Below are 14607 nucleotides of genomic sequence, written 5' to 3'. Positions count from 1 at the left end.
TAGCAGTCCTAGTCAATGCAGAAAGGCAAGGAAATGAAATTAACAGGGGCTGGAGTAAGAGGTGGGGGCCAGAGTCTATGCAATAGCACATAAGAGGTGTCTGGTATACACAGCCGTGGGGAAGATGAGGATTAAATTGTGCCCTAAAAGGAGCACTAAATACAAAAGGAAGTAGATAATTTTAGTGAAGTTCTTTTTTAACAGTCTCATACTACTATGTACAATGTTTTTTTTCAGAGTTAATATGCTTTTCCAGTGAAGAAAGTAAACAAAAATGGGTCAGATGATAAAAGCTTTACTTTACAAAAATAAAAATACTTATACAAACCTGAATTTTCTTTAGTACAACTGGTGTTTCCTGATCCCATACATGGTTAGTTCCTCCATCAGTAATATATGCTTTACACGCTGTCACCATTTGATTTGTTACCTAAAATAAATATAAGTCCAAAATAACTATAGGTAAAGAAAGAAATAAAATTTAAGTTTTTTAAAACAAGCATAAAAATAAGATAAATAGCAAACTTATAGAATGAATTAATCACAGAATAAAAAAAACAAAGAAATATACATTCAGCCAAAACAAAGAAAACCCAAAATCACATTTACCAATTGTATTTAAGTCAATGTCACTGGGGCCACAAATTTCAAAAACAACTATATTTTCCCCTTGTCTGTTTCTCCTGTAATTAGGTCTTGATCCAATCCAAGTGTGCTTCTTCACCATCCTTCAACATGCAAACTAAATACTAAGTTAACCATCTCTCACATACTCTAAAATAGTGAAGGGAAAAAAAAGCAAGATTGCCATTTAAATGGTCAGGAGGTTAGATCAAGATGACAGGCTGACACACAGAAATTTTAGAGGATTCCTAAAATATGGAAAGTACATGGGATCAAACCTACAGGGGAAAAAAGAAAAAAGACTAGAGAAAGCTAGAACCCAATTCTGGAGAAGGTTACTATGAAGGTGGAAGAGTTGTGGGAAATTTTTCAAGATGGGAGACAAGTGAGGTGACCCTTAGTTGTAATCCAGCACAATTGTACAGCAGGCAACAGTGACCTGTGCTGAAAGGCCAAAGCTATGAGTGTGAACCACAGTCTTGGAGAGGTGTGGCCCAGGCAGATACTGCACACCCAATAGGACATCTCAGAGAGGAAGCTATTCACACTCCTCTCCCAACGGTAAGTCATGCCACTTACTCACAAGGGACAGACTACAATAAACAACAGGGAGGCAAACTGGCAGTTGCAAATACAAAGATGGACAGATAACCAAGAGCCAACAAGCAACTGAAGAAAACAAACATGGTAACAGAAGCATCACATTCAACAGAGAGAGGAAATACAGAAAAGATATATGTAAAATCTTTTAAAATATCTTTTATTAACTAAATTATTCAAGAGAAAGATAGGAGAGGATTTTATATGACAAAAAGAAAACAACTAGAGAATTTGGAAATTGAAATTTTTATTGATGAACTGACCAGAAATTGCGACATAAATGAAGAGCCAAAGAGTGAGCTGAAAGGTCAAAGGACAAAGATGAACTGAAAAAAAAATAGTTAAGGAAAATGGAAATTAGATTCAAAGAGAGAGAATAAATTGAATAGGTGGATAAGAAATAATCAGAGGTAAAGAAAATTTCCCAGGAATGAAGCGAGATGAAAGTCTTTAGAATGAAATAACCAAGAAAGTATAGAATAAGACAAATGTAAAACAACCAAAAAGAAAACCAAAAAAAAAAAAAAAAAAAAAAAAAAAAAAAAAAAAACCACCACATCACTTTGAAATTTTAGAAGTTTAAGAATAATGAAAAAAAAAATCCTAAAAGCTTCCTGGGAGAATAAAATAGGTTTCCTACAAAGGAGATCAATCAGATTAGCATCAACTTTCTTATCAACAATAGTGAATGGTAGACAACTGTATCTTCAAAGTTCCAGGAAAAAATTATATTGAACTTAAGAATCTCAGTCAAACTATTTGAATGTCATTTTTTATTTAATTGTTTTATTTTGGCGCGGTTGGGGGAGGTAATTAGGTACTTATTTTTAGAGGAGGTACTGGGGATTGAACCTAGGACCTCATGCATGCTAAGCATGTGCTCTACCACTTGAGCTATACCCTCCCTCCGAACTATTATTTGAGTAGTAGGACAAAATGAAACTATTTTCAGACATGCAGGAATTCTGGGAGTTCACTATAGAGACTCTCTCTAAAAGAACTACTTGAGAATTTTTTCAGCAGAAGAAATAATAAATCCAAGACAGAGGAAGATGTGGCAGTCACAAAACAGAGGTGATCAAAGAAACTAGCAATACTTAGATTTTCATCTGAATATTTGTTGATTCATAATGTTGAAAAAAATAGTAACAATAACACGGTACTAGAAAACTCAACGCGGGACACACAGCAAGAAGAAGGGAAACGAGTGACAGGGAAGACTCCTAAGGTTTTTGCCTTGTTTAGGACATAGATAATTATTAAATCTATCCTTTGATTAAAAAAAAAAGGTTTAAATGTGACTTATGTTCTGCTTGAATCATTTACCAAGAAACTCTATTCATGTGTTTCTTGGATGATTTTTCCAATTATTTAAAATCATTAATCGGATGGCACTACATGGGAAGATTTTACATAAACCATAGCACAAATAGAGTGGTTAAAGAAGCACTATTACTAGTGGACACAATTCTCAGCTCTTGAACAAAACTATTTGGAATGAATAAATTAGAAAATCACCAGCTACATTTAAACAAAAAACTGGGGGCTTACATCTGACAGGGAGAAAGGTCCCCCCCTTCAACTAAGTACAGCTGACTCCAGTCAACACCTTTCTTTTCTTGTCCACATGGGATGAAAATCCAGAACTCTGAGGGGCACCCAAACTTCCCATTTCCCCTCCCTGGCTCAGAGGGAAAGGACTGTTAACTTTCTCACAGGGTCATGTGAGTGATTTCTTCCCTTAGAAACTTACCTTGATAAACAATGAGGTCATTCTCTTTGAAGTATTATAATACCTTGACACACTGTGAATCATTCTGATGGCATTAATCAAGTTTTGTATTCCATGTGCCATGGAAACCTAAAATTGAAATATATTAAGTGAATTCCATCGTATGTTTATACTTTTAATAACCAGTATCCTATAATATTCAGAACTTTAAACATACATAGAATAATGTAACATTTTAATCTTAAAGTCAAATTTTACTAGACATATCCTCAGCTTAACTATCTACACATAGTGTTCAGACATTTTATATATAGAATACATAATAGAAGATAATGCCTACAACACAATTCCAGGATGATAAAATGAAACACTAAACAGAAAATTCATAAAATTTTATCAGTAAGAAATGGAAGCATGAGTCCTCTACACTTCTGCTGAAATGACAGTTACAAACTAAACAGCAATTGTTGGTTGCTTTCAATGAAAATAAAGAAAATGAGAAAAAAAGAATTTTTTAAACTACAGAAATAGTGGGTATAGGAGGGGGAAGAAATTATTTGACTCAATACTGTTAGTACTTACCTAACTTCAAAAGATAATGTTCAAAACATTCCTACATCAGAGAATGTTAAAAGCTCAATAATAATAAAATGATAATAATAAGGTAATCTGTGGCTAGCATAATTGAACAAAGTTTTTTAAATTACTTAGATGAAAAGAATACCAAAACTAAAAGATCTGAAAATTATATGAATTTAAACAAGTCCTTTAAAACAAGAAGCTGAAGTTAGTACACCTTAAAATTTAAAGGTCTTGATAACAATAAAAAGCACTGTATCTTTCTTCCAAGTTTACTTTTTATAGTGAAAAGCTTTAAATATATAAAGTACAATGTACAGAAAATATTATAATGACCACCTACATCCATTCCCAGATTTGACAAATGTTAACATTTTGCTATATTCACTCCATCTATTATTTTTTTACACTACGAGGTACTTGTTGGCAGGCATTCTAGAGTAGGCTTTAGGTATATGTGTATTTAATATGTGCATCTTCAACTCTTGTGAGTAACCCCAGATGCCCATGGTATATGATAATTCTACTTTTTCTTAAGACACAAATTTTAATTGCACATGTTGTAAAGCTAGGAAATCAAATCACTGAGCTCCTAAGTGAAACAAGCAATGACAGTATTTCTCTATCATGGTATTATTTGGTTTTCTTTACTCATGGTCATATACACAGAAACACCTAAGAAATAATATAAAATGTTCTTATGAAAGACAGATTTTAAGGTTCCCAACAGAAGTCCAGTTGCTGATAGTAGGGGTAGAAGTCAATATCGAATGAGGTTTAAGAAAAGTCAGAATTCTCTGCAAACAAGAACAATACAAATATGTTGTAAGTTAAAGTCCACCATCTCTTTATGGAATCAATTAAAAGACTGCTTCTGAGAAGTCGTCTTATTCTTTCTCATGGTGCTTCCTGATGGATGATGGATTCCCACATGGCAGTAAGAATTTCACCTGCCCTGGACTCTCAATCCTACATCTTTCCCTCCGCACCTGTATTGAACTCTTTGGCTCCCAATGCCCTCCTGGGATGGGTATGAACTGCTCCTACACATCACTCTTCTGCAAATCTAAGTGATACGGGACATAAACTCTGCCCCTTTCACTGCCTCTAGGATGAAAGCAGCATTTATTCTGCCCCCAAAAGATTGGCCAATCAAGCTGTTTGGCCAATGGTGCCATCTATGTGGAGGATGTAACTGTCTCTACAAAAACGAGAATGCAGTATGCTGAACATGTGTAACAGACACTAATATAAATTATTTTGAGAGCTTTATAGCTTAGAGAATACCTTGAAAAAGCAGCATAGTAAAGTGGGAAAAAAACAATCCATAATGCCAAAGAGTACTGGATTCAAACTCAGTCCCATCACTTATGGCTGTAGAAATGCTCAAACTTGGATTTCTAATCTTTAAAATGAGCATCGTTGTGCATACAGAGTGAAAATGTATGAAAAGTATGTAGCAGAATGCCTACCAAAAAAAGGCCAGAGGTTCTCAAGACGCAGACATCTTTAAAAATAGAACTGTCTGGGCAACTCTTGCCTAAAAGTGATTCACAAAAAAAGGCAACACCCAGTCAAAACTGGGAAACACTGCCCCGAAGTTCTCAACAAATAGTTTCCTTGATTTCCCCTATCTAAAGAAAGGATAGGGCGTTTTCTTTAATTTTTGTATTTCATATGAGACATTATGAAACATCAGTAAGTTATAAATCAAAAACTAATATGAACTTTAAAAAATAGTAATTGAAAGTACTAATATGTCCTCTAAAGGAACTCTATCGATATGAATATTCTGAGAAAAGTAGGTTAGAAACTAGAAGATGGGTCCTGTGCTGCCTTACTGATTTGCAGAGTGACAATGGCAAAGTCACTATGCCATCATGAGTTTTGGTTTCCTAATTCGTAAACTGGGAACTATCCACCGTGGTAGGCAGCCTCTAAGATGACCCCAACGATGTTCACCCTCACGGTATTCACACCCACCTATAATCCCCCTTCCCCTGGGTGTACACTAGGCTTCCTGACTTGCTTCTAACAGAATACAGCAGAAGCGAAAGGATGTCACTTTGAGATTAGGTTATAAAAAGGCAGTGGCTTCCAACTTCAGTATTCTCTCTTTTTTAAAGTCAATATTATTTTATTTAGTATCAATTTCCTTGGTTCCTAGCATTTAAAAAAAATCTCAGAGTTCCTAACAAATAGTTAAAAGTAGCCTTTTTAATATTTATTCTTTCTAATATTAGAAGATAATCTCCCAATTACCTTCTCTTTTTTCCAGTTTTATTGAGATATAGTTGACATATAAATTTAAGGTGTACAACATGATGATCTAATTACACACATAAATTATGAAATAATTACATAAAGTTAACACCTTTATGACTGCACATAATTACTTTTGTGTGTGTGTGTAGTAGGAACATTTAAGATGACACTCTTAGCAACTTTCAAGTATATAATATGGTATTGTTAGCTACAATCACCATGCTGTATATTAGATCTCAGAATTTATTCAACTTATAACAGGAAGTTTGTACCTGTTGACCAAAATTTCCCAATTTCCCCTTCCCCCAGCCCCTGGCAACTAACATTTTACTCTCTGTTTCCATGAGCACATATACACACATACACATAAGCATAAAAATAGAGAGAGAGAGAGAGGGAGAGAGAGAAAGAGATGGACACCAGACAGCTGGCTGCCTGCCGCCCCACCTTGGTTATTGTGAATAATGAACATGGTAGTGCAGGTATCTTTTCAAGACCCTAACTTCATTTACTTTGGATACAGACCCAGAGGTAGGACTGCTGGATCACATGGTAGTTCTATTTTTAATTTTTTGGGGAAACTTCATACTGTTTTCCGGAGTGGCTGCACCCATTTACATTCCCAAAAACACTGCACAAGAATTTCCTTTTCTCCATATCCTAGTTTACTAACACTTGTTATCTCTTGTGTTTTTGATGACAGCCATTCTAACAGGTATGAAGTGATAGATAATTGTAGTTTTTATTTGCATTTCTTTGATGATTAGTGATATCAAGCATCTTTTCATGTAGTTGTTAGCCATTCAAATGACTCCTATGGAAAAATGTCTATTCAATTTCTCTGTTTTTTATTGCTTTGTTTCTTTTTTGGTTATTGAGTTATATGAGTTCTTTATATATTTTGGATATTAGCCCCTTAACTAATATATAGTTTGCAAATATTTTCTCCCATTCCATAAGTTGCCTTCTTATTTTTTAATTGTTTCTTTCACTGTGCATAAGCTTTTTAGTTTGATGATTTTTTTTTTTGTTTATTTTTGCTTCTACTGATTGTGGGTTTTGCCTCGTATCTTAAAAGATCATTGCCAAGACTGATGACAATGTTTTCTTCTAGGAGTTTTATGGATTCAGGTCTTACGTTTAAGTCTTTAGTCCATTTCCAGATAATTTTTGTGAGTGCTATAAGACAGAGATCCAATTTCATTCTTCTGCATGTGATTATCTGGTTTTCTCAACATCATTTATTGAAGTGATTATCCTTTTCCCATTGAGTATTTTTGGCTCCCTTGTCAAATTTTAGTTTACTGTATACTCAAGGATTTATTTCTGATCTCTCAATTCCACCTCATTGGTTTATGTGTCTGTTTTTACACCAGTTCCATACTATTTACTACAGCTTTGCTGTAGAGCTTGAAATCAGAAAGATTTGTTCTTTCTTGGGATTGCTTTGACTATTCAGGGTCTTCTGTGGTTCTACACAAATTTTTTTTTCTATTACTGGGGAAAATGTCATTGGAATTTTGATAGGGATTTCACTGAATCTACAGATGGCTTTGGGAAGTATGGAAATTTTAACAATATTCATTCTTTCAATTCATGAACATGGGATATCTTTCTATATATTTGTGTCATCTTCAGTTTCTTTCATCAGTCTTACTGTTTTCAGTATACAAACCTTTCACCTACTTGGTTAAATTTATTACTAAGTATTTTGTTGATGCTATTGTATATGAAATTGTCTCCTTAATTTCTTTTTCATCTGTTTTGTTGTCAGTGTATAGAACTGCTACTGATTTCTGTACGTTAATTTTATGTCCTGCAACTTTACTGAATTCATTTATTAGTTCTAACAGTTTTTTGGTGGTGTCTTTTGGGTTTTCTACATATAATATCATATTTACCTGCAAGCAAAGAGAGTTTTACTTCTTCCCTTCCAATTTGATGCTTTTTATTTATTTTTCTTGCTTGACTGCTCTGGCTAGGACTTCTAGTTACTTCATTTAATAAAAGTTTTGAGTGGTTATCCTTGTATTGTTCCTAATCTTAGAGAAAAATCTTTCAGTTTTTCACCATTGACTATGATGTTAGCTGTGGGCTTGTCATATATAGTATTTTATTATGTTGAGGTATATTCCCTTTATACCCAAACTGTTGAGAGTTTTTATAGTGAAAGGATGTTATATTTTGCCAAATCCTTTCCCTGCATCTATTGAAATAATCATATGATTTTTATCTTTAATTTTATTACTGTGGTGTATCACATTTATTGATTTGCATATGTTGAACCATCTTTGCTTCCCAGGAATAAACCCCACTTGGTCATGGTGTGTGATCTTTTTTAATGTGCTGTGGAAATTGGTTTGCTAGTATTTTGTTGAGAACTTCTGCATCTATATTCATCAGGGATATTGACCTATAATTTTATTTTCTTGTAGTGTCCTTCTCTGGCTTTGGTATCAGGTTAATGCTGGTTGGGCACACTCTCTTGCTCACTCTTGGATCATTCACTCTAGGGGAAGTGAGTTGTCATGTGCAAAGACCCATGTGGTGTGCAACTGAGGCCTGCCAACAACCACGCGAGTGAGCTTAGAAATCAACCCTCCACCAGTCAACCTTCCCTTCAGAAGATACCGTATTTCCAGCCAGCAGCTTGTCTGCAGCCTTATAAGAAACCTCATAAGAAGCAGAGGCACTCAGCTATGCTGTGCCTGGATTCCTGATCTACAAAACCTGTGGTATAATAAATGCTTATTTGTTTTAAGCCACTCAATTCTGGAGTAATTTGTTATGAAGCAATGAATAACCAATATATTTGTCTTGCTCAATTCACAAATGACGTCATACTTATGATAATACTATATATTTAAATGTGGGTTAAAATATAGTTCATTATAGATACATAATAGGAAAAGACATCTTTTAAATAACTTTCTGCAGTACATGTTTTTCCCAATACACACATATCAAAATGCATTAATTTTAGAAACTACACTTTAAAAAGCATACTTACTAGATCATAGTTATAGAGAGGTTGACATACTTTTTCTAGAGTGTATAAATATTTGACATTATCTTTTGATTCATTTGCTGTATCTGTGATTCTTGCGTCCAAATCACGCCAATTCTAAGGAAAAAAAAGTATAAGAATCCTATGAAACAGCCAAATATACCAGTGTGCTAAGGCTTAATAAAGAAATTCAAGCTATCTTCCCTAATCATACATGTACTAAAATAGTATACACTTAAATGTGAATGATATATCTTTTTCTTACATATATTTAAGACTTAAAGTTATTATAAACACCTTAAGTGATTTACTAACACTGAAGACTCTGTTTATAATTAACACCCTGTTTGTAGGCTTAAATTGGACCTGCTTCTGCCTGGAGTGGCTTTTCTAGGTTAGTTGTTTGTGACATTACATTATTCCGGGTCTTCAAGAATGGGCTAAGTTATTAAAACAGAGCATTATTCCAAGAAAATATTCCCTTCAGCAAAGTGAACTTTCCATATTCAGCAAGAATGTGCAGAGATGCTCAGGGACCACAGTGGGTTGCCTCATACAATGTATATAACAGATGATTAATAGCCATAGTAATAAAGGACTACTAAAGTCAGTACAAAATAATATCTGGAATTTTTTAAATGGGGGAAAGATATCAACAGACAATTCATAGGAGAGTAAATGCAAATAGCCAATAAACTTTAAAAGATGTACAATTTCACTATTAATAAGGAAAGGCAAAACACAACAAGCCATTTTCCACATGTCAGACTGGCCAAAAAAAAATTTTTTTAAACTGATAGTAAGTACTAACAAAGTTGTGGCGTATATACCCTGGGAAAATACTTGCTTGTATGCATATAGAAGCTTTAACTGTAGTAATGTTTGTGAACACATAGAGAAGGAAATATTTCCCTCAAAAAGTTAAACATGGAGTTACCATTTGACCCAGAAATTCCATTGTTAGGTATATACCTAAGAAAAATAACAACATATGTCCATGCAAGAATGTGTGCAGCAATGTTCACAGCAGCATTACTCATAACGGCCAAAAAGTAGAGACAACACAAATATCCATAAATGGATAAAATGTGGTATTATCTATACAATGGAATATTATCCAGCTATGAAAAGGAATAAATACTGATCCATGTTACAACACAGATAAACCTTGAAAACACTATGCTAAGTGAAAGAAGCCAATAGGAAAAGACCACATAGTATATGAAATGTCCAAAATAGGCAAATTTACAGAGATAAAAAGTAGATTGGTGGTTACTTAGGGCTAACGTATGAGAAGGGATACAGGTAGAGACAGGAGATGATAGCTAAACGGTGGCAGGGTATCTACCTGAGGTGAAGGAAATGTTCTAAAATTGATTGTGATGATGGTTGTACAACTCTGTGAATATACTAAAAACCATTGGATTTTACTCTTTAAATGGGAGAAATGAATAGTATGTGAATTTTATCTCAAGCCTGTTGAAAAGAAGAAAGGAGACAATTTTTCTAAAAGCAGGAAAATGACTAGATAAAACCTGGTGCATTAACATTCTGGAAAACTACACAGCTTGATCTGACAGGCATAACTCTCCAATGTATGCTTTTCGGGGGAGAGAAGCTGAAGAGAAACAGAGTATGACACTAAGTAATTTTTAAAAATTAGAAACACAAAACAGACATATATTTTTAAAGGAAGAATGAAGAAACAGAAAAGGACCTGGAAAGAATCAAGCCAAACTGTTAATAAATATGACCTCTAGGAAAGGACGTGGACTAGTGGGGATGAGATGTACATTCTCAGAGGTCATTTTTGCTTTTGACTTTCCATGTAGTTCTTTATTGCAATGAACCTCTATTGACTACAATTTCAAACACAATTTAAAAATAAATGGCAATCACCCCACGGTAGTATTGTCAAAATTGGTGTGCAAAATATTGAGAAATAAATCTTCATTTCTATGCTTCCTTTTCCTCTCCTGGAAGTAATTAAGGTATATGAGATGGCCTTACTCAAAGTTCAACACTTCTAAATATGTGATTTGAAGCATGTGACGTGACGAAGCAGTTCAAGGATAATTTTCCAGTTGGTTGTTCTGAAGTATACCAAACTTTAAAATACAAGGCCTTGTACCTTTAAGAGTTTGGAGTGTGCAATATTAAGCACATTTATGACAGCCTTACAGCTTGGCCCTTTAATCTGTTCAATGATGTAATTGAATTTGGCTGACATGCGTTTCCAGTGCTCTAATTCGGTGAGTGGACCTGAGTCATCAGCTTCTTTTCTCATCTGCTCGCTCTCAATAAGTATCTGCAACCAAAAACGTTCAGATTACAGAAATGTTTCTTCTGTTAAAACCTCATTATTTGCACCTTTTCAAAGAAACTTAAAAGTATAAATGACATCCAACACTGAACAGTATTTTTAAAAATCTTAGAAAACTAAGACTAGAAGGGAATTTCTTTACCATAATAATTAGTGTCAACCAAAAATCTATAGCAAACATCATACTTAAGGATGAAATTTTAGAAAATATCACTTTAAAACCAAGGACAAGACAATTCTGCCACTATCATCACCCACTTCTATTCAGCGTGGTCATAGAGATCATACAAGAAGACAAGTAAAATAAAATATATAAGAATTGGAAATGAAAAAACAAAAATGCCATAATCACAGATGGAGTGGTTGGCCACAGTTCAAAAATATGAGACTATCTAAAGACAAACTTTTAGAATTAATAAAAGTGAACAATCCAGTAAGGTTTTGTGTATAAATATCAGTAGCATTTCTTTACAAGTCATCTAGCAATCTAAAAATGAAATTTCCAGAAGGACAGCATTTGCTACAACAAGTAATAACAATGATAAGATATCTAGAGATAAACAAAAGAAGTGCAAGATCATTTTGGAGAAAATCAGAAAACTTACTTTCAGCACACGAAAGGAAACCTAACTAAATGGAAAGACACTCCATGCTTGTGGATGGAAAAGCTCAATAATATAAAGATGGTGATTTTCTCTAGATTAGTGCATACATTCAATGAATTTCCAATCAAAATCTCAACAAGATTTTTTTTCTCATGATACTTAACAAACCAGTCTTAAAATTTATGTGGAAAAACAATTAACCAGAAATAATCAATGCAATTTTAAGGAAAAATACTGAAAGAGCTGCCATACCAAATGCTGATTCAGCAAAAAGCTACAGAAATTAAAGCAGCATGGTACGAGTGCACAAAATAATTAGACCAACAGGCTAGACAAAGGGATCTAGAAACTCAATAGATATTACACGCTTGTTTGGGAAGAATGGACTATTAACACGTTGATCACCATGTCACCTAAATCTGGGTGACAGTTGTGTTTCCTCAGAGGCACCCGACCCACAATGGGTGATTAACATATTAAACAGTTCTGGGACAACTGGCTAACCATATGGGGAAAAAAGCACAATTAGATTCCTACCTCACCTTATACATACATATAAAAATAATTCTGGACAGATTAAAAAGCTAAATGTTAAAAACAAAATGATGAAGCTTTTAATGAAAATGTAAGAGGTGGGGGTAAAACTATAAAGAAAAGCATGGAACTGAACATCATAAAAGTCAAGAAAATGCTTACCAGTAGAGAGAACAAAAGGGAGTTAAAACTGGTAAGAGAAATGCATGGAGATTGCACGGTGCTGGTTATGTTCTATTTCTTAATTTGTGCAAAGGTTACACAGGTGTTCATTTTATAGTAATGTGCTCATTTTATTATTAATTTTATTACTCATTTATTGTTCATTTTTGTATGTTTCAATATCTAAAATAAATTATTTAGGAGAATATGTTCATAACACTAGAGTAAGAAAGTGTTTCCTGAGTAAAATACAAAAAAGCACAAAGTTTCTAGTCACTGGAGATAGCTAAATTGAGGCTGGATTACCATTTGTAACTAATATATTTACATTAAAATGTAAAATTTCCACATGACTAAATATATCATACCAAATGAAAATTCAGGACACAATGGGGACTAACAAAAGATTAACTTTCAGAAAATATTATTTAAACTCCAACAATTCAGAAGATATCATTGAACAACCTGAAAGAAAACTAGGTAAAGGATATGAATAGGCAATTCAACAAAGAGGAAATCAAAATAGCCATTAAACATGCTCAGCCTCAATAGTGTTCAGGGTAATTCAAAAGAAATCAAGATACCAGTTCACACCCAACATACTGGCAACCATTAAAAACCTGACAATCCCAAGTGTAAGGAAAGATATGAAGACCCAGAAACTCTCATTTACTTCTGTAAAAATGCACAAGTTAATATAACCACTATTTGGAGGGCTTTGCAATACCCAGTAAAATATCTATATACCACTGCTCTCAGCAATTCCCTGGGAAACTCTTGAACACATGCAAACAAGACTTGAACAAGATATTCACTGAAAATGTATTATTATTGTTTTTAATTGAAAAAAAAGTAGAAACAATCATCTTTTTGAGGGAACGGATGAATAGACTTCTCTACCTCTTTAAACAGAGGATACTAGACATAGTTTAAATGTCTCCTAAATGTCTGGAAATCTATATAATAAACTAATTTGTTCACAGAGGAATACCAGACAATAGTTAAGTGAATGAATTAAATTTACTTGTACCAACATGGATGAAAGAGGATGTTAAATGAGGGAAAAAAAAAACTGTAAAAGGGATTATAATGCTATTATACCATTTATGTGTAAAGATTTTAAACACAAATACATATTTTGCATTTTATATATATAACAGTGATTTCTGCCATATGGCAGTTACTTTAAAAGATGTTTATGTAGTCAGATATGTCAGTTTTTTCTTTCATGGCTTCTGGGTTTTATATCTTTCTTAAAAAGATATTAATATAATCCTACATTATATTCTGGTTCATGTATAGTTTTTGTTTTATTTTTTACATTGTATTTTTAAGGTTGGACTTATTCCTTCAACATGTTTTTGAGATTCATTAATGTTCTATTTTTTTTAGTTTTAGCTTTCATATTTATGTCTATGATCCATCTTGAATTAATTTTTGTGTATGACAGATTAGGGTTAATTTTAAATGTAATTTTTGAAAGATCTCTCCCATTTCTTGCACTGATTCTGCTTAATTGGAGGTCATTTGCTACAACTGCCCAACTTGACTTTCTTATTTCAAGTTGCTAAATCTCCTTACGTCAAGCTATTTTCTTTTGCTTGCTCATTATGAAAGAAGATCTATACTGACTGATCATAATAATTGGAGAAAATCTCCTCGGCCATTGTGTAGGACACAGCTTGATTTCCACAATGGGTTACAACTCCCCCTTCCTCCGGTGGCCTAGCAGGTGGCTGCAGGAATCCTCTGCTGGGCAATCATCCAGTGGCACCTGGAAGCAAATTCGGTGGCCAGCACTCCAGGCTTTGGTGGAGTTTCCAAGGTCTTCCAATTTTTCTACTCCAACTGCCATCTCCCTCCTTCTAACAGTTCTAAGAGAGGTAAAATCAGAAATGCTTTCCTCTAACTGTTGCTTGCTCAAGATTTTTCTCCCCTAGTCCTCATTCAGCTGAAGATTTTCTTCTCTAGTTCCGTTGTCCTACGCTCATGAACTAGAGATCTGTGAGTTGGCTTCTTTCTGTTTAAAGCAATTACATAGTATCCAGTTTTGGGCAGCGTTTGTAGTGGAAGTTGGCATCTCTTAGAATGTTGACACATACCACATTCCTGTCAATGCTTTTCTTACTGACAGAGAAAATGTATTTGGCCAGAGAACTGCACACTTGCCTCTGTA

General features: G+C 34.0%; 1 protein-coding gene across 16 annotated transcripts in view; it reads right to left on the bottom strand.

Annotated features, from left to right (window-relative positions):
• DNAH8 (dynein axonemal heavy chain 8) overlaps positions 1–14607 on the bottom strand; it is a 219464-nt gene that overhangs the window by 186540 nt on the left and 18317 nt on the right. For all 16 annotated transcript variants that reach the window (XR_012501126.1, XM_074348632.1, XM_074348630.1 and 13 more), the window contains 4 exons: positions 10939–11115; positions 8811–8924; positions 2978–3085; positions 329–430 (listed from right to left, as the gene is read on the bottom strand). Coding sequence is in view for 15 of the 16 variants with exons in the window: in XM_074348632.1 (XP_074204733.1) it covers positions 329–430; positions 2978–3085; positions 8811–8924; positions 10939–11115 (501 nt within the window). In the remaining variant the exon portion in view is untranslated. The remainder of the gene's footprint in view (positions 1–328; positions 431–2977; positions 3086–8810; positions 8925–10938; positions 11116–14607) is intronic.

This window comes from Camelus bactrianus, chromosome 20 (genome assembly GCF_048773025.1).
Source record: "Camelus bactrianus isolate YW-2024 breed Bactrian camel chromosome 20, ASM4877302v1, whole genome shotgun sequence".
Classification (NCBI taxonomy): Eukaryota; Metazoa; Chordata; class Mammalia; order Artiodactyla; family Camelidae; genus Camelus; species Camelus bactrianus.
The sequence above is the reverse complement of the archived record's forward strand: the minus strand, read 5'-3'. Positions and strand labels throughout refer to the sequence as shown.